Source organism: Gobio gobio (assembly GCF_949357685.1).
Source record: "Gobio gobio genome assembly, chromosome: 3".
Classification (NCBI taxonomy): domain Eukaryota; kingdom Metazoa; phylum Chordata; class Actinopteri; order Cypriniformes; family Gobionidae; genus Gobio; species Gobio gobio.
Window position 1 is genome coordinate 35,088,286 of NC_137099.1, and position 19,001 is coordinate 35,107,286.

Consider the following 19,001-nt stretch of genomic DNA (forward strand, 5'->3'; position numbering starts at 1 on the left):
TGTGAGTGGTTATAATGCGCAACGTGGTTATAACAGATGGCTTTTGAGAGACTATAATAATTTCAACCGCCAGAGTGGCTAGTGTGCAGCCGAAATAACCTTACACCCGCAAATGGCGGTTGTTAATGTCAAGCCCTGATTATTATCCCTTAAATGTTACCCTAGTCTTGTCTGAATTTGTTTGTTTACTTCACGTTATTATTTCCCAGACGTAGTTTTGGTATTGAGGTCAAAGTCCACTTGTCTTGCGTTCGCAGATTTGAAGTGTTCCAGCGACTTTCTTCTGGCATGTTCTGCAGACAGGGTGACCATCTTCGATTAAGTTTCCCTCAGGACTTTTGTAAAAGCCAAAATATGACCACACCTCAGATTTGGTCCTTTTAGAAGGCTGAAAAATCTCTGTCACTGCCTTCGGCCATTTCTTCTCATTCAAAAAACAGCGGTGCGCTGCGCCTGCGTCAGACTGACGCTCACTGGACAAGATTTACCACGAGTTTTCACAATCGTGATAATCACACGCAGTTTTAATTATAATGAAATTTTATACGATATTACGAACCGTCACTAAATTTTATTGTGGTTTATCATGAAACCGGTAATCGTTTCATCCCTATACTAAATATTCCACGGTCAACTGTTAGTGGTATTATAACACAAAGTGGAAGCAATTGGGAGCAAAAGCAACTCAGCCACGAAGTTGTAGGCCACGTAAAATCACAGAGCAGGTTCAGCGCATACTGATTTCACAGTGCGCAGAAGTCCCCAACTTTCTGCAGAGTCAATAGCTACAGACCTCTAAACTTTGTGTGGCCTTCAGATTAGCTCAAGAACAGTGTGTAGAGAGCTTCATGGAATGGGTTTCCATGGCCGAGCAGCTGCATCCAAGCCTTACATCACTTAGTGCAATGCAAAGCGTCAGGGATGTAAAGCACGCCACCACAGGACTCTGGACTCTAGAGTGGCGAATCACGCTTCTCTGTCTGGCAATCCGATGGACAAGTCTGGGTTTGGCGGTTACCAGAAGAACGGTACTTGCCTGAGTGCATTGTGCCAAGAGTAAAGTTTGGTGGAGGGGGATTATGGTGTGGGGTTGTTTTTTTAGGGGTTGGGCTTGGACCCTTAGTTCCAGTGAAAGGAAACCTTAATGCTTCAGCATATCAAGACATTTTGGACAATTTCATGCTCCCAGCTTTGTGGGAACAGTTTAAGGATGGCCCCTTCCTGTTCCAACATGACTGTGCACCAGTGCACAAAGCAAGGCCCATTAAGCCATGGATGAACGAGTTTGATGTGGAGGAACTTTACTGGCCTCCTGACCTCAACCCAATAGAACACCTTTGGGATGAAATAGAGCGGAGACTGCAAGCCATGCTTCTAGAAGAATGGTCAAAAATTCCCATAAACACACTCCTAAACCTTGTGGAAAGCCTTCCCATAAGAGTTGAAGCTGTTATTGCTGCAAAGGGTGGGCCAACTCAATTTTAAACCCTATGGATTAGGAATGGGATGTCATTAAAGTTAATGTGCATATAAATGCAGACGTCCCAAAACTTTTGGCAATATAGTGTGAATATTCAGGGTCTAAAACTAACTTTTAAAACAACTGCCAATGGCCAGTGATTTAAGAAAATTTAGTGGAAATCTATTTTAAATATTTTTTACTGACCATGAAACTTTTTGCAAAAACAGACAGTAATGACACCAAAATTTTAGATACCAGTGAAAGTTTACAATTCCTTGCTACAATTCTGATACCACAGCTAATATAACAAGCCTACCTAATATAAATGTTAAACATTATTAAAGACAAATAAACAGTCAGTAATAAAATAAAAACAAACAATCAAAAGCACAAATAAATACAATTTAACAAAGATACAAATTAAATATGTTACTATATTGTAACTGCTTTTAAGGTTTTTCAGGTAGGTCTAAAAGTAGTTTTCAGGTACAGAAATGTAATAAAGTAAGCAAATGTAAAATAACACTGCATAGTCATCACTGTATAAAAAACGTCTCGGGTTACTTGACTGTAACCATGTTCCCTGAAAAAGCGGGAATGAGATGCTGCACTGACAGTGCTATGGGAAAACATCTTTGTTTGACCGGTTGCGAAGTATGTGAGGCAAACATGCCAAGAACTTGCCTATAAATAACATCTGACGATGACATCATTGGAATGCGCTCTCGTGAGTGGCTATAAATAGATGTGTGCTCTCAGGTCACTTTGTCTGAAAAGACGTCCTGCAGCATGACATTCCCGCTTTTTCAGGGAACAGGGTTACAGAAACTACTCTCAATGCTGTGCTATGGGAATGAGAATACCAAAACCACCACACTGGAAGTGTCTGGACCCCTCAAAGTTGTGTAGTGTGTGTGCACAAACAGAGAAAGAAAGGCCTCAGATATGAGCTTGGGATGTCCACTCAAGGGTATGTGAGCCCGGAGTAACATGAATATCCAAACTAAAAAACTTTAATCTGATAAATGTTTGCGGAGAGGACCAGCCTGCCGCATAACATACTTGTTGCAAGACGGCGTCTCTTGCCAAAGCCCTGGAGGATGCAACCCCCCTGGTGGAATGAGCCCTGTAGGCTAGAGCAATAGTATCCCTTACCCAATAACACATTGTTTGCTTGGTGGCGGACATCCCTGGGTTGCAGCCCTCATAGCAAATGATTGCTCTGACTTAAGCCACTGGCTAGTGAGGTAGACGTAAGTCTGAAGAGCACGAACTGAACACAGTAGGTGAAGTTTCTCCAGCTCCGGTGTAGTGAATGGGGGAGGACAGATGGCTTAAAGATTGACAGGATTGCATGGTTAAGTATGCAACTTTAGGAAGATAATCAGGGTGAGGGTGCAAAATAGCTTTCACCAGTCCAGGGGCAGAGTCTAAAGAGGATGGTGAAATTGACAGAGCCTGACAAATACCTTGAGAGTAGGGTAGCATGCAGATAATTTTTCCTGCATAAACTCCAGCACTGAAACAATCTGGCAGTGACCTAGGTCTGCACGGCGTGCTGTACATCACCTTTCAAAGACACCCCATTTAACGGCATAGATCCTTCTTGTGGAGGGAGCCCTAGTACTCAGAGTAGTCTGTACGACATCAGCTGGAACCCCAGCATCCCTCAGTTGACCAAACTTGAAGGTTCCAAAGCTCGGGTCAGGGATGAAATATTTTCCCCTGTTCCTGAGACAGAAGGTCAGCCTAATATCGCTCAGTGTTTTTACGATAGACTCGACACGTGAGGGGGACAGCTGTGCCCACATGGTGACCGAATCCCATACAACCCCTAAATAAGTTGTCCTTTGGTCAGGAGAGAGAACACTTTTCTTGGTCTTGAGTCTCAACCCACAAGATGAGCGAGGACGACATCCGATTTCGAAGCGCAAGCTCTTGAGACTAGGCCAAAATCAGCCCGTCGTATATGTCTGTCGTATATAAAATGGACGCAACCGGACGCAACCAAAAAATACCGGCTGTAATAACCTGACTCTGTCTCTGGGAGGGGAGCATGTTCTATGGCCCCTTTCCCCAGTAGAGTTTACAATTCTTGTACCAGTAAATGTGCCCGCTCAGGTTTCACGGTAGTGGAGACCACGCCATTGAAACACCATTGAAAGGATGGTGCGCAAACTGTATTCTGTAGCTTTTTTCTCTCAAAGCCCAAGGAGATATGTATGGCAGTAGTTTCCATGCTGCCAACTTCTCTGAAAAGGGCACTAATTTTGATGCCTTGTGACGCAATGTCTTGTGATTTTTAATGTCAATGTTAAATATCCCGTGTCTTGGGGAATGGCAGGAAGCAACTAAATATTTAAAGGGATAGTTCACCCAAAAATGATTGTTTATCTTTAGTTGTTTATCTGCTTACCCCCAGGGCATACAAAATCTATGAGAGTAAAAAAAACATGCACAGAAAAAATCCAAATTAAACCCTGTTGCTCGTGACGACACATTGATATCCTCTAATACACCACTATGTCCAACAGCCTTGAGCGTGCAATCACTTCCGGTGCGTGAAGTCTGTACAGGATCTGGCGTAGTATACGCAAGTGCAGAAAGTAATCTAAACTATGCCAGATTGTGTACAGACCTCACGCACCGGAAGTGATCGCGCGCTCAAGGCTGTTGGACATAGTGGTGTATTAGAGATAAAAAAAGATATAAATACTTTTCGTGTCTTAAGACATCAATGTGTGGTCACGAGCCGCAGGGTTTAATTTGGATTTGTCTGTGCATTTTTTTTTACTCTCATATATTTTGTTACCTTTCACATGTATTATCTGACTGACAGACTGCAACGGTTGGAGTTAAAAATCTTCATTTGTGTTCTACAAAATAAACAAAGTCACCTATATCTTGGATGCCCTGGGGGTAAGCAGATAAACATCAAATTCTCATCTTTGGGTGAACTATCCCTTTAACATTTCACTGGAAACTGCTGCTCCCCAAAACACAGAAGAAGGCAGGGTTAGAACAGCGGCGTTGTGAGGGTGTCGGGAAGGAGCTACTTAATATATTTTTGCGGCCCCCATCCCGGAATGCTAACGAAATGAAGAGAAGTAAGGGAGAAATTCACCAAGATTTAATTAGTCCTCCCAACTGCTGCTATTTTTAACAATATTACATGACAAAAAAAGCAACATTCATAATGCTATTTTTCATTATGCTAGTTAAATAACCTCATGTAAAATAGTGCCAGTGCTATGTATTAAAAACAGCCCCCCCCCCCCCCCCCCACCACACACACACACACACAATCAGTCTGTTTACACTTACCACTGCCATGATTACTAAAAATGTACAGAAACATTTCTTTCAAATACATTTTCATTTATCGCCAGATTTACCACTGTATTTGTATATATAAATAAGGTTTTGTACTGAAATACTTTTTAGTAAATGTGTGGCTACAATTGGACAATACAATACAATTAGTTACATAAACAAATGTTATACACCTACCTTTTTCACTAACACTTTCGATCTCCACATCCTCACAGCTGGTGTATTCAGGCGTGGAGCCACCCTCTTCTTCTGAGCTACTGATGGACATCTGCCTTTTGTTAAGGCCTCGTTTGGGTCTATAGGCTCTTGGTGGAGGTGGCCGTAACGTCTCCGATTGGTCTGAGCTAAGAGAAGAATCTTTACGCATGATTTCTGCTGCCTTTTCTCGCTTAGCCCTGTGCAGAAAAGCTGCGGACCCAGGTTCCAGATGCCCCTTTGGGCCCCAGTCCTGTCCGTCCCTGAGGTCTGGGGGCCCTGCAGGGCCCATGTGAGGGCTACAGTGGCCCTGTTTAACAACGGATCCTTGTACCCCAACACCACCCCCCACGGTCCTGTCCATAGAATAAGCTCGATGGTTATCTAAAAGGGCCTTGCGGTCGTCATTGTTGGCTACTCGTTGCCTGCTAATTCGATTTCCAGCAGCCTCACCCCCATCTTGGATCAATCCCACTTCATTGATGGCTAGGTCACTGTGATGACGCTCCTGACGCATTTTGGACACTTTGGCATGCATACGCATTTCCTGTTCCTCCTTCTGCGGTTTAACAGGGTAGCGGGCTAGGTTCGGGTCACTGCGGTAACGGGTCTGGTACTCTTCTTCTCGTCTTTGTCGCTCTCGCTCTTCCTCCTCTTGCCTCCTTCGGCGCTCAGGATGGGTGGGATCATCCTCTGGGTATTCCTGTGAGTGGCCTTTCTCCAATCGTCTGCCGTCTCGCTTTTCACCTGGAGCTCGATCTTCAGAGGCCTGCGAAGACAACCTGGCTGGTCCCCGCCTTCTCTCTCCACGTCCAATCACCTTTCCATTCTGCTCGTGCAGGGACACAGGTCTCTTCCTATTATTGATTAGAAAGAAGTAGGGAAGACTTTGAGATATAGTATTTGGAATTTCCAAGTACCACAGCCAATTCGCATTTACAACTGCTACAATAGTAGTTATTTGAATAATACATAGCTCAACACCTGTTAACCCATGTGTTTCAAATGTTGGGTATTCAGATTCAAAAAAGATTTAGCTGAATATGCATCTGTTAGGAAGACAAGGAACAGACGTCATTTTTTCAAAGAGATTATAAGGCAGGAGCTGCAGTCCACATACTGCCAGTTGAAAACAGGTCAGGATGAACAGATTTTGTTGAAATGTCCAGCTTAAAATAGAACAAATTGTATTTTGTATGTTAATTTTCAGTCAGAACACATTTCACACAGCAGAATTTTGAACTTCGACTAATCTGCGATTCTCTCTGATTACATCTTTGATAATTCACACTGCGTGATTGTCACTCACGTGCACGAGCACCAATTTACCTATGATTTCAGGCATTTGTCTGCAATTACGCAAAACCTGTCGGCGAGTCAAAATTAGGGCTAAAATCGGGTAGTGTGAACTCGGCATAACACGCTTCTGCAAGAACCAATAAGGTTTGTTCTTACATGCCAAGTGAGAACAATAGTTTTTCTGTTTACCACATCTAATGTGCTCTATGGTTGTTGATCAATATTTAAATGTGAATAAAAGCCTTATTAAATCTGTTCATCAAATAAATTGATAGTGTCAATTATATCTTAATTTGTGTTCAAAAGATGAACAAAAGTCTTATGGGTTTGGAATGACATGAGGGTAAGTAAACTATGACAGAATTTTCATCTTTTAGATGAACTATCCCTTTAACTAGATTTAAATGTCATATAATGACTATATGTAAAAATTTACCAAAATGTATATTAAAAAAAAACTTATTTCTCATGCTAGTTCATGATTTTTAATGCAACTAAGGTTAATAAATTGACCCCATTCCCTGTTTCTACCTCGGAAAGTCTATCCCAGAGTAACTAAAGATTGAGTCAGCTCCAGTTTGGATTCAGCCTTTGCAATGTTTTCAGGCGATGCCGACAATTGCAAAGATTTCAGATGACAGCAACTTTAGATCGACAAGCAAAACTTAAAGGGTTAGTTCACCCAAAATGAAAATTCTGTCATTAATTACTCACCAACATGTTGTTCCAAAACCATAAGACCTTCGTTCATCTTCGGAACTCAAATTAAGATATTTTTTGATGAAATCCGAGAGCTTTCTGACCCCTCCATAGACAGCAATTTAATAACCACTTTCAAGGCCCAGAAAGGTAGGAAAGACATTGTTAAAATAGTCCATGTGGCTACAGTTGTTCAACCTTAATTTTATGAAACATGAAGAATACTTTTTGTGCGCAAAACCCCCCCAAAAATAATGACTTTATTCAACAATTTCTTCACATCTGTGTAAGTCTCCTACGCTGTAGAGTAAATACAGTGCAGTGCTTCCGCATGCGAGTGATGCTGACGGAGGAGCTGGCCAACGTAAACTGCGTAGGAGACTGACACAGGCGAGAAGAAATTGTTGAATAAAGTCATTCTTTTTTTTGTTTGTTGTGCACAAAAAGTATTCTCCATGCTTCATAAAATTAAGGTTGAACAACTATAGCCACATGGACTATTTTAATGATGTCATTCCTACCTTTCTGGGCCTTGATTAAGGTCATTAAGGTTGAACCACTGGACTATTTTAACTATGTTTTTATTATCTTTCTGGACTTGAAATTGGGACTTGAAACCTTAAATATTTTCCTATTATTGCAATAGTATCCTTATATTGTAATTATTATGAGCACAAGCTGTAATTGCTGCTTAACACATTCATTGTGTTAGTTTAACTGACTTCTAACTATTCTATGTTTAATACATTAAGTTAACTAACAACATAACATGTACTATATAATGGCTGTATATTACTGCCATTTGGACATTACTTCGATTCCTAAATTGTAACTGAAACAAGCATTTTCTGTAAAGCTGCTTTGAAACAATATGTATTGTGTAAAGCGGTATACAACTAAACTTCAATTGAATTGAACCTGCTCATGGAGGGACAACATTCTGCAGAGTTTAGCTCCAAATTGCACCAACACACTTTTTTTTTTAGTCTGAAGAGCTTGATTGAGGTCGGAGCTAAAACTCTGCAGGATAGTGGCCCTCCACGAGTATGTTTGGAGTCACCCTTCAGTAGCACAAGATGCTCAAAATATGGAGCAAGGTGTGACACAACAGCCAAAAATATATGTATGGCTGTAGGGATGGTAATTTTACTGTGATTTTACCATGCAGCAATCCTAAACAAAAATAAATCTAATCTTAGTTGATCTTTCCCAAGAGGCAACAAATCGACCCTTGTGACCTATCCCTAGTTGACACAATTCCCAATGGTATGTTTCTCATTATCTGTAGTCAGTTGAGTGCCACCAGTAAATATGTACTATTGCACTGCATACTTCATTTTGATCAGTAGGGTCCCTGAGATATACATGTGTGTCAAGTATTTTTGCCTACTTGTCTCGTGGTGGTTCACTGCGGGAACGTGAGGCAGGCATCGTATCTGCTCCCTTGGTGGGGTCACCAGGACCAGCGTTGGGTGGCAGATTGTTGTTAGTGCCCGGAGCCTGGGATCTGGAGCGCAACTTCCTGTCCCTCTCCAAGTCGGAGACACTGAGGGGATCACCCACACTAAGAGGCCTAGCCCCAGGCCCTGATGAAAACCATTCTCCTGATTTAGTTAGAATTTCCTGCTGTTTCCTGCACAGGTTACATACCCACATCACCTGCATAGACAAATTGAAGTGTTATTAAGGGAGGCAGTGGTTGATGATCATTGTAAATTATCAATATGTACAGTACAGCTAATACTTGACTTAAATTATGTTATTCTTTTACAGTGTTTTTTAAAGACATTTAAAATAAGACAAAGAGACAGGCATATATACATAAACACATTATATACTTACATACAATGCATACACACATTCACACTCTGAAACACATCAAACACTGGACTTTCGTTAGCTATATTTAGCCAGCATAAATTCAATCTAGCAATTTCGAGGAAGGAATAGGAACTGACAATGTTGAGAGGTGTAAATATGAGCTGTGATATTTGAGATTCAAGTCAACCACACTAAACAATCAAACTCGATCAGGTATAAAAAAAGTTTATTTTCAATTTCATACTTCTCAACAGTTTCCTACACCTGCTGGACTGCGCTAATTGCTGTTGGCGGCTATATTTTGAAAAGTGACTCCAAGACTGTAGATCTAGATCTAATAGTCGACCAAACATTAGTTGACAAGAAGAGGCTTAGTCGACCAAATTTTAATTAGTTGGTTAGTAGAAAAAAAAACTCCACAGGAAGTGGCGAAGTCATGCAGTACGTCACAGACAGATCGTAACACAGCTGGTCCATGTGGAAGTAACATTCATCGACCTAACTATGGCTTATCAATTGAAATATGAAGGTAGCCTAACGTTTGCCACTACATGGCCGCTCGCTCTAATGTTAGCCTAGATAAATGTGTGCTTTTATTTGGCACATACCCAAGTGGCCATGCGGACAGCGGAAAGAACTTAAAATACTGTCATTTTCGGTCATGCAGATAAAAGTAAGACATTCAACATTCAAAACTGTCAGGGGGGCGAACATGCTTGCATCACATGCGAGAACAAACCTCATTTGTTCTTGCGCATTAAGCAAGCACGTTTGATCTTCCTTTTACCATATTTTATGTGCTCTATCCATGTTTGTTGATATATTATATTATATTATATTATATTATATTATATTATATTATATTATATTATATTATATTATATTATATTAATTACATTACATTACATTACATTATTGTGGCAAGCAGCGAGGTCGAGGGACCGTGAGAACGGGGTGAGGCCGGTGGTGAATGATAACGATAATAACACCGGTCTCGTGTCTCACGGAGGAGCTCGGACACATTAAAGGAGGAGCGACGACAGTGAAGGACGAGAGAGGACCAGGCCTGGATTACATTTTATTATGTGTGTGCGCAGTAGCCGTCCGTGAGGGACTGCCTGCGTTTTACTTTCAGTTTGTTTATTTTGGATTAAAGTCTTTAAACTTTCGCCGGTTCCCGCCGTCTTCTTCCCATAACAACAAACCTCGTTACAATTATATTATAAAAGCCTAGACTAAATCTGTTTATATAAAGCAAACGTGTCTATTCAGAAGACTTGGATTAAACCGCTCAATTCATATGGATTTCTTTTCGATTTCTTTATAACATTTTTGAAGCATCAAAGTTTTGGTCATCAAATCAGATTTCATAAAAAATATTAGATACAGAAATCAGATTCATTAAAAATATCTTCACAGAACTTTTATTTTTGGGTGAACTATCCCATTAACCCTAAGTGTGGTCCAAGGTGTTGGTTTTTCTCTGTTTTCTGTTTCCTTGTTTGGCTCCTTGGTAACTGATTGATTAGCTTACACCTGATGTTGAATTGTTGAACTTGATTAGTTTGGTCTATTGTCCATTTGGTCTTTGTCGGTTCTCGTCATTGCTTTGTTGATTGTTCTGTTCATGTTTTGGAGAAAGGTGTCCTATAGAGTGTTCTGTTTCTTTTGAGTTTTTAATAATAAAAGACTGCTTAGCTCCATTGTGACAGAAGAACGGACCTCTTATAGATAGCATCAGTCAGAACCCTCCTGCTCTTGCAGGAGACAAGCCTCCACGGAGCTTTAAGGATTACGTGGAATGGGTCCTTCTCCACAACGGTTCCCCATATATGATCTGCGAGAACAAGGAGGAGATCAGCAGACCAGCCCTAGCCACCAGCCCAGCGACGATGCCGCTTGTGCCCACCACAGACACAGAGCCTGCCACGGTTAGCGCACCAGCATCAAGGACCGAGCCCCAGATTTTCCCAGAGCCCGACGGATCATGTGAACAGGTGTGTGAGCCCATAATGATCAACCCAGTAGCTCCACCTAGGACCTCTGTCTCAGCCACTCCTCCTAGGCCTGTCAAGCAGTCGGCCCCACAGTGGCTACTCTCTCCCTCAGCTCCATCTGGGACCGTCATCCTCTCGGCTCCACTTGGATTCCACGTCCCTCCAGCTACACCTTTGTCAGTCGTCGCTCTGTCTATCCCACGGACTTCTGGTCCTTTACATGCGGCTCATCCCTCCACCCCTTTGGCTTCGTTGGGCCCTGCCTTCCCACCGGCTTCGCCTTGATCCTCAGCTCCAGCGACCAATCCTTCCCCATGGCTACTCCCTCCCTCATCTCTGCAGTGGTCCTTCTGCTGGGGGTTCCACCCTGGCTGCTCCCGTTTTCTTCGCCCAGGCCCTGCCTGTCCTGGTTTAACCTTTGCATACCTAACCTATTACCCACTTTTTTTTGGGGGGGGGGGGGGGGGGTTTGGTTTTGCTATGAGTTGGTTTTGCACTCTCTCTCTCTCTCTCTCTGTGTTACAATGAAGGTGAAGTATCTTCTGAATAGGAATAAAAGAGATCATCCTTTTTCTTCATCTAGGTATATTTTTATATTGCTGATGCAAAAGTTATTATATCATCAGCCTCATATTTTTCAATCTGCTTCCTCCCATCTCTTTCCTTTTCCCCAATGAAGCCCTATTGAGCCCTGTAATAGTTCATTCATGAGATGGATGGCTGATGCTGCCTAAAATACCTCAGCCAACACCATATTTCTTCACTTTCTCTACCCATATTTTTGCACCCTCTCTCTCTTGCTTTTTTTAGCCAGCCAGCTATACAGGCCTGACCTGACATGATTAGCAGGAAAGCTAAATCAAATAAACAGCTCTTGCATTGACAACAAGTTCATGGCTTTAAAAGCACAGAGGTCCAATCAATTGATCTAACATTAGGCTCTTAAAGCACTCTTAGAATCACAGTAAATCCAAGCCTATTGCAGTACATGACGGCTGCTGTGGCTCTTGTCCTCTAAAACACATCTGGTTGAGAAGAACAACCCTTATTTTCTTACTGATCTCAGTGATTCTACAAGCTTAGGAAAGAAGCCAAAGGTCTGTGAAATCCAAAACCGTTTAAAATCACATGCAACTGACACCCTGCAACCTACACTGCGTGTTTTGTTTTTTTCATTTGGATGAATGGCGTGAGAACGGAAAAGCAGATATTTCCCAAAAAGCCTGTAATGTTGTAGTCATCTGTAGCGCTTGATGATTGCAAACTGGTTATGAAAGCAAGAGCTTATATGATGCGCAAAAACAGGATGTTTAGCAACAGACACTGCCACAAATGCTTAATTAAAATCAGGAGTTTTTATATATATACAATTCTATGCTAAAAGACCTGTACTCACATGGCAGCAACCTCCCTGATAATAGATCCCCTCACACAGGGTCAACCTTCAACTCCATGAAAATCCAATGCAAATTCTTCGAAGAATCGCCAGTACAAGATACCTTGCCTACAAATGCGTCGCATTTCGGTGTTGACCTGATCTTAAAGAGGAGAGAGGCTGTTCTAGAACAGGATAGATATGAGGGAGAGTGAGAGAGAAGGGAAGAGAGAGCATCATGGCCTGATTGGATCCAGTTGGCACGACTCCAGCATAATCTGAGGTAAATCAGATGTGCAGAGGCCCACAGCTGTCAGCCAGCCAGAGAAACACTCTCAGGAAGGATTAGCAGTCGCTGCTAATCCCACAGCGCTATTGCTAGCCCTTCGCCATTATTCAATCTATTGATGAGACAATGCTCTTCCCCTCAATGCCATGGGGAAACTACTTTTGATCAACATTGATCTTGAAAAGAGGGTCTAGGACAGATCTCTAGTATGTTTTCAGTTGAAGAATATAACATGTTCTTTTTGCTAAACAGAAAGTAATTCACTCGTATAAGTAATAACTGGTTTGGCAGATCATCATCAGAAGAGTTTGAGTAGGAAAAGAAAAAAATCTGAATGACACCTAATAAATGTTAATATGCTTTGTATAAAACTAGATGTGTAGATGGCTGGATTACTCATCACTAGTTTTGTGCAGCCGAGGATGGGTAAAAAAAATAATCCACGGCTTTAATCCTTGAATTAGATCTAATTCAAGCTACATACACAATGGAGGATTCACTTTCACTCCATTTTTTTTTCTCCAAAGGCCAGTTCACAACAATATCCAGGGCAGTCAAAGCCATTAAAGCTTCTCATCTTGCAAAGCCTTGATTCTAGATCCCCTCTCTCAACTAGAGAACGGAGGAAAATATATATATATATATATATTTTTAAATGTAGGCCACTAAGACCTGGCCATTGTCACGAGAGAGAGAGAGAGAGAGAGAGAGAGAGAGAGAGAGAGAGAGAGAGAGAGAGAGAGAGAGAGAGAGAGAGAGAGAGGGACGTGGAGCATTGTGTGTGTGTGTACATTTATATGGGTGTAAATACATTCTCAATTCTCTAAGAGAAAGTGTGCTAGCCACCCCCTGCTTTGGTGAATACTGTTCTCCATGGTAACCAAATCAGTGAGAGGAGATGTGCAGAAGACAGTGTGAATCTCCAGTATAGAGAATCGTGAATATCACAATTATTTGCAGTTTTAATTCCCTGAAAATTAATTTCACGCAACTAGGTACTTAAAAATATGAGAATGTTAACACATTTATGTTAAGTTGGATTCATTATTAGTTAGCATTATAACTCACAAATCTTCACTGAAGTAAAAGTATTAGCAAAAATATATGGAAAGAAAATATTTTTTTAAGTTGTTAAGTTTTCATTAATCATTTCTGTAAATCAGTTTAAGCTGTTTGTCTGTGAATTCAAAGCTCATTTGCATTCAAACTCAAAAACGTTCAATGAAGTTCTTATGTGGGATTTTTATAATATTTATATTCTCTAAATAGATCTAGAAATATTAACAATAAAAAATATCAAGGAACATTTTCATTCAGCCATAAAAATGTGAATACAGTGATATGAGTAGCTTTAAAGGACAAAAGCAGTGACATAGGTATACTGAAGATAAATGAATGCAGGTGGGACAGAGAAGAATAAGGTAGTCTATTGCATCTGCAGTGGTTTGGAGAAAAGGACTGGGGCTCAACTGTGCTAGTTCAGAAGAAATGGGTTATGAAAAATAACTGCCTTCCTCTCAAAAACTGACAGATCTGCTGACGCAGTCTCCATTGCCGAAGAGAAAACTTGCCTATACATCACACAAACACACACAGCTTGGATCCAGCGAAGCACTCAAGGGAATTTAATGCATACAGACACCTGTGTCAGGCTGTCTAATGTCAGTACTAGTTTAAAGAAGTCACATCATGAAAAACTTAATTGTTCCCTGATCTTATTAAAAAAATACATAATTCCTCATATTCATAATGCCCCATTCTGTTCCAGAAGAAATACTCTCCATGCACTAATAGCTGCCACACATCAATCCAGACACCTCATACAGACTCCTGAAAGACTTACATATTTGCTTGGCCAGCTCAACCACTGGCTAAAGGAGGACTGAAAGGAGGAATAGCATGTGCGTACATCAGCATTTGTGCACTCTGTGTAAACAGAACAGGGATAAATAGAGTCCCTAGCCAGCTGCTGGTCAGAAGGGATTGTTACACTGGTAAATAAAACTCATTCCTTTTCCTAACAACATGGCTAATGGCTAAGCTAAGCAGTTTTTGCACTAAAAGGCTGTTAGGAAGAGATTGCTTCTTTATCTTGTTAGCAAGCCACAAGCATGTTTCTCTTTTCAAAACATTTCCGCTGCTGAGCAATTTGGACATACTATATGTACAGGTAAGGGCTAAGTCCAATCTGCTCTGTGATTAATCACATATTGATGGCTAAAGCCCAAAGTATATAGTAATATAAGTAATGTACGTAGTAATAAATATGTTTTTTAATATCAAGGTTGGTAACACTTTATATTTAGTAATAAAGTACTTACAAACCATTCACAAACTATTATTTTATAGTTAATGTATAGTTAATATATTGTAGGCTCTACATTGTTATTAATAGGCTATATACAAATAGTGAGAACTTAATTAATTGTCAATGTAATTAACACAATTATTATTGCTTAATTAGCTTGTAGTAAAAATTATTGTTGGTTTAACTGTTGGTTGCCTTAAAGTTCATTGAAAAAAATGAAGGAGATATTAATACAATGAAGGAGATTGGTTTAATCAACAGAAACTTAAAATATTATGTTATCTGAACCACATTAATTATCTAAGTTAATTTTACAACAGAAAAAAGTTGTGATAACAATTATTATAGTAAACAATTATAGTAAATAGTTCTCCGAAAAATGGGAAGATGTCATTAATCAAGTGCTTTAAACCAACCTTTATTTATTAATTGAATATTCAATGTTCCTTAAAATGTTTACAAATACATTAAATCACACACACACACACAAATATATATTAGATTTGCAGGTATTGCCTAACGCTCTCTCACAATAGCGTATATATATATATATATATATATATATATATATATATATATATATATATATATATATATATATATATATATATATATATATATATATATATATATATATATATATATATATATATATATATATATATATATATATATATATATATAATTCATGTGGTTCAGATAACATAATATTTTAAGTTTCTGTTGATTAAACCAATCTCCTTCATTGTATTAATATCTCCTTCATTTTTTTCAATGCACTTTAAGGCAACCAACAGTTAAACCAACAATAATTTTTACAACAAGCTAATTAAGCAACAATAATTGTGTTAATTACATTGACAATTAATTAAGTTCTCACTATTTGTATATAGCCTATTAATAACAATGTAGAGCCTACAATATATTAACTATAATTTAACTATAAAATAATAGTTTGTGAATGGTTTGTAAGTACTTTATCTAATTTAAACAAAGACAATTTGGGGGGAAATACTTTTATGAAGACTTTTATTTTCTGATTTGCTGCATTTTGTGATTATATATCAACATGACTATAAAATGGTAGTAATTGTAATAATAATAATAATAATAATAATAATAATAATAATAATAATAATAATAATTACTCTCTTTTGTCTTGATTTCTTCATTTTTAAATGCTAAGCAATCAAGTTTTTATTTTGGAGGAAAAATGCAGGGACCTTCTCTTTTGTTGACAACAGCTGGTGTAGTACAAGCAATTCGTTCCAAGTATGGGAAGATTTTCTGAGAGCTAGGACTTGTACCACACAAACTCTCCAACCTTCCAGAAATACAAACTCTTCCTTCCTCAAACAGATTGGTCTCCACCCCCCACTGAAGCACCGAAACGAACTGTCACATGGACTAGGCGGCTTGCCTCAGCCTACAACCGCTACCACATCTTCCTCATCTGCCACTCAACCCAGCCGGCAGTCTATCATGGTCTCAGTTTCCCAGCCCCCCCTTGCACTCATCCGGATGCAATGTGGGCTCTCCCTGTTCAAATGCAGTGTGAGCTTTCATGATCCAATCATGGGCTCTCCTATTTAAATCGCAGTGTGAGCTCTCCCGTCCAGATGCCACGCAGGCCTCCCGTTCGAATGCACTGAGCTTTGCGTTATATACAGTGGGCTCTCCTGTTCGAATGACAGTGAGAGCTTACCATTGGGATGCAGTAGGGGCTCTCCCCTACAAAATCAGAGTGTGATCCCTCATGTTTCTAATCATGGGGGCTCTCCCGTTTGGATTGCAGTGTGAGCCCTTCCGTCCAAGCTCTTCGCGACTGGAGGTGCCAGAACCTCCCTACCTGGAAAGTACAGACCCTCACATCCTCTTATAGTTAATGCCCTCACATTAGGAGGGAATGGAAAAGCCATGAGATTTATTTTATGGTTTCCTTTTCCGCCATCTGTGAGGGCCACACTTCCTGATTTTGCCGAGTTAGATGCGTTCCTGGTTCAACATATTTTGTTGATCCTGGAACAACATTCCTGTCCAAAAATACCCCTGTCCCTAACCCTAAACTTAACCCTACCCATAAGTTATCCCTAAAATCAAAGGGAAATGATAGGTGAATAACACTGATGTAGAAGCATCTGATTGGTTGATTGGAATGTTGTTCCAGGATCAACAAAGGTCCAGTAACATGTTGCACTTGGTGAGATCAGGTTCTGTGCAGAGGCCCACTCTTAGGGTAGTCGGGCCTGTTCTTCCTGGGTTAGAAGCTCCTGATATGATAGATTGCTATGATATCTGCATCTGTGCAGTTCTTTGTCATAAATGTGTCTTACATAATATGATGTGGGAACAATACAAGATAGTTGCCCATCTACTGTAAAACATTTTTGCTGCGTTCACCCCTCATCACACTACAGTATTTTTCCTTCAGCGAAAATAGAGCGCTTCACATCCACAAACACATACTTTATAAAATGTTATTTTTATTTCAGAGTGAATGCCAGAGACAGATAAACATCACCCATTGATGTCACTTTGAATGTCAGAAGTGGTAAATTGATAGATAAATGTGCTGTTATTTTTTTAATAGCTATAGACAATTACAGTAATATAAGGTTTGTCTATATTTTAAATGGATATTGATGAACGTGATTAGATAAAATGATTTGAATTGGGACCGAGCCACCCCTAATATTGAAATCCTAGAATCACCCCAGTCAGTGAGTTTAAGTTCTATAATTTCTAGGCTCCATGTTGTGGATGCAGCTCTAACCTCAGCGGCAAACCTCCAATCCAAATACAGCTCCCGCAGGAGCTCAATACTGCCGCCGCAGTGCCCCGTTTAACTTGATACTGCCACTGCGGTATCCAGCAGGAGCTGTGCTAACATTATTCCTTCATTAAACTTTCTCTCCAAGTTTTGGAGGGGGCTTCTGGACCATTGAGCCTAATTACATTAATTAATGCAATTTTTTTTACCGATTAGGTAAATACTGCTTGCTGTCCAAATTATACTTTACATGTTTGGGGGGCTTGAGTAGAATACACTCCCGGGCCCCTCCATAGTGGACAGCAAGCCAAAATGGTTTACCATGTACGCTAAAATTATATGGCACACAAACTTGTAAAATGCACATCATAAGTGACTCAAACTAAGAGCATATGCAGACATGAGTTTGTGTGGAGCAGCATTTACTGTGAACTGAGCTTCTCTGAGACACTGAAAACTACAGACCATGAGCTGCTTACGTGTAAATGAACACAGTCCCACACTTCACTCTGAAACACTGAGCATACTGTATATTTATTCAAATAAATAGCAGTCTTTGCGATTTGATAATCACATTAATTGCGATTTGATTAATTTTTTAGCCCTAACTTCTGGAGAGAAGTAGCGCAGACACTGGACAGAGATACAAACTTTTGAACTCATCAGCCATCTGGGATCATACACGTTATCAAATGTAGAATACTTTCAAACGCCAAACATTGGGCTGTAAGCACACGCTAAATGTATGCAAAAAAGCTGAGCTCTTTAACAACATTATTCATTAGAACTAAGCATGTGGTGTTCAGTAGTATATGCTAAAAACAAGAAAGGAAGAATATTTTTATTTCAGAAGCATATATTCAACTCCATTACCAGTCATTCAGAAACTTACGACAAAGACAAACACAGTAATAGACACAGACACCGGACAGAAAACACATCACGCACATAATAGCACAAAAACACAGTCGCAAGTGCCCACTGGAGTGCAGGGTAAGTATTTTTCTCTGAGTGCTTTCATCAATACTAACAAAGTGAATTGCGAATATGACATTACCATAGCGGTCATGGTAAAACCCTGATTTTTGACCTTGAACTTTCACCCCATGGCATGCCTATTGCAGTCCCAGGGCACAAGCAGGTGCAGTGAACATGCACAGATAAGCATTCTCTCATCACTGGTAGCACTTTAAGTGAAAGTGAGTCCATTCCATGTTTGGATACATGTCTCTACTGAGAATCATGTAGAGCACAGCTTACGTAGTGTTTACGTTAAACCCATTTGACTAAAGAGCAACCAGTTGTGAGACATCAATATTCCGACAAATCCAAATACCCTATTCCCCTAACCCCCTTGCTGTGGCAACTACTTCGGCATCCCTGGCGGTAGCAACAAGGAAGGGAGGGGGATGGGGTTCAGCCAACACATGCTAGTTTCTTATTAGCTGGCTCT

The 19,001-nt window shown here is 40.1% G+C and overlaps 1 protein-coding gene across 1 annotated transcript in view; it reads right to left on the reverse strand.

Annotated features, from left to right (window-relative positions):
- rims1b (regulating synaptic membrane exocytosis 1b) overlaps nt 1-19,001 on the reverse strand; it is a gene marked incomplete at its 5' end in the record, with an annotated part of 85,561 nt that overhangs the window by 49,155 nt on the left and 17,405 nt on the right. Inside the window, 2 exons of the mRNA XM_079813429.1 lie at nt 4,973-5,847; nt 8,379-8,647. Of these exons, the coding sequence (XP_079669555.1) occupies nt 4,973-5,847; nt 8,379-8,647 (1,144 nt within the window). The remainder of the gene's footprint in view (nt 1-4,972; nt 5,848-8,378; nt 8,648-19,001) is intronic.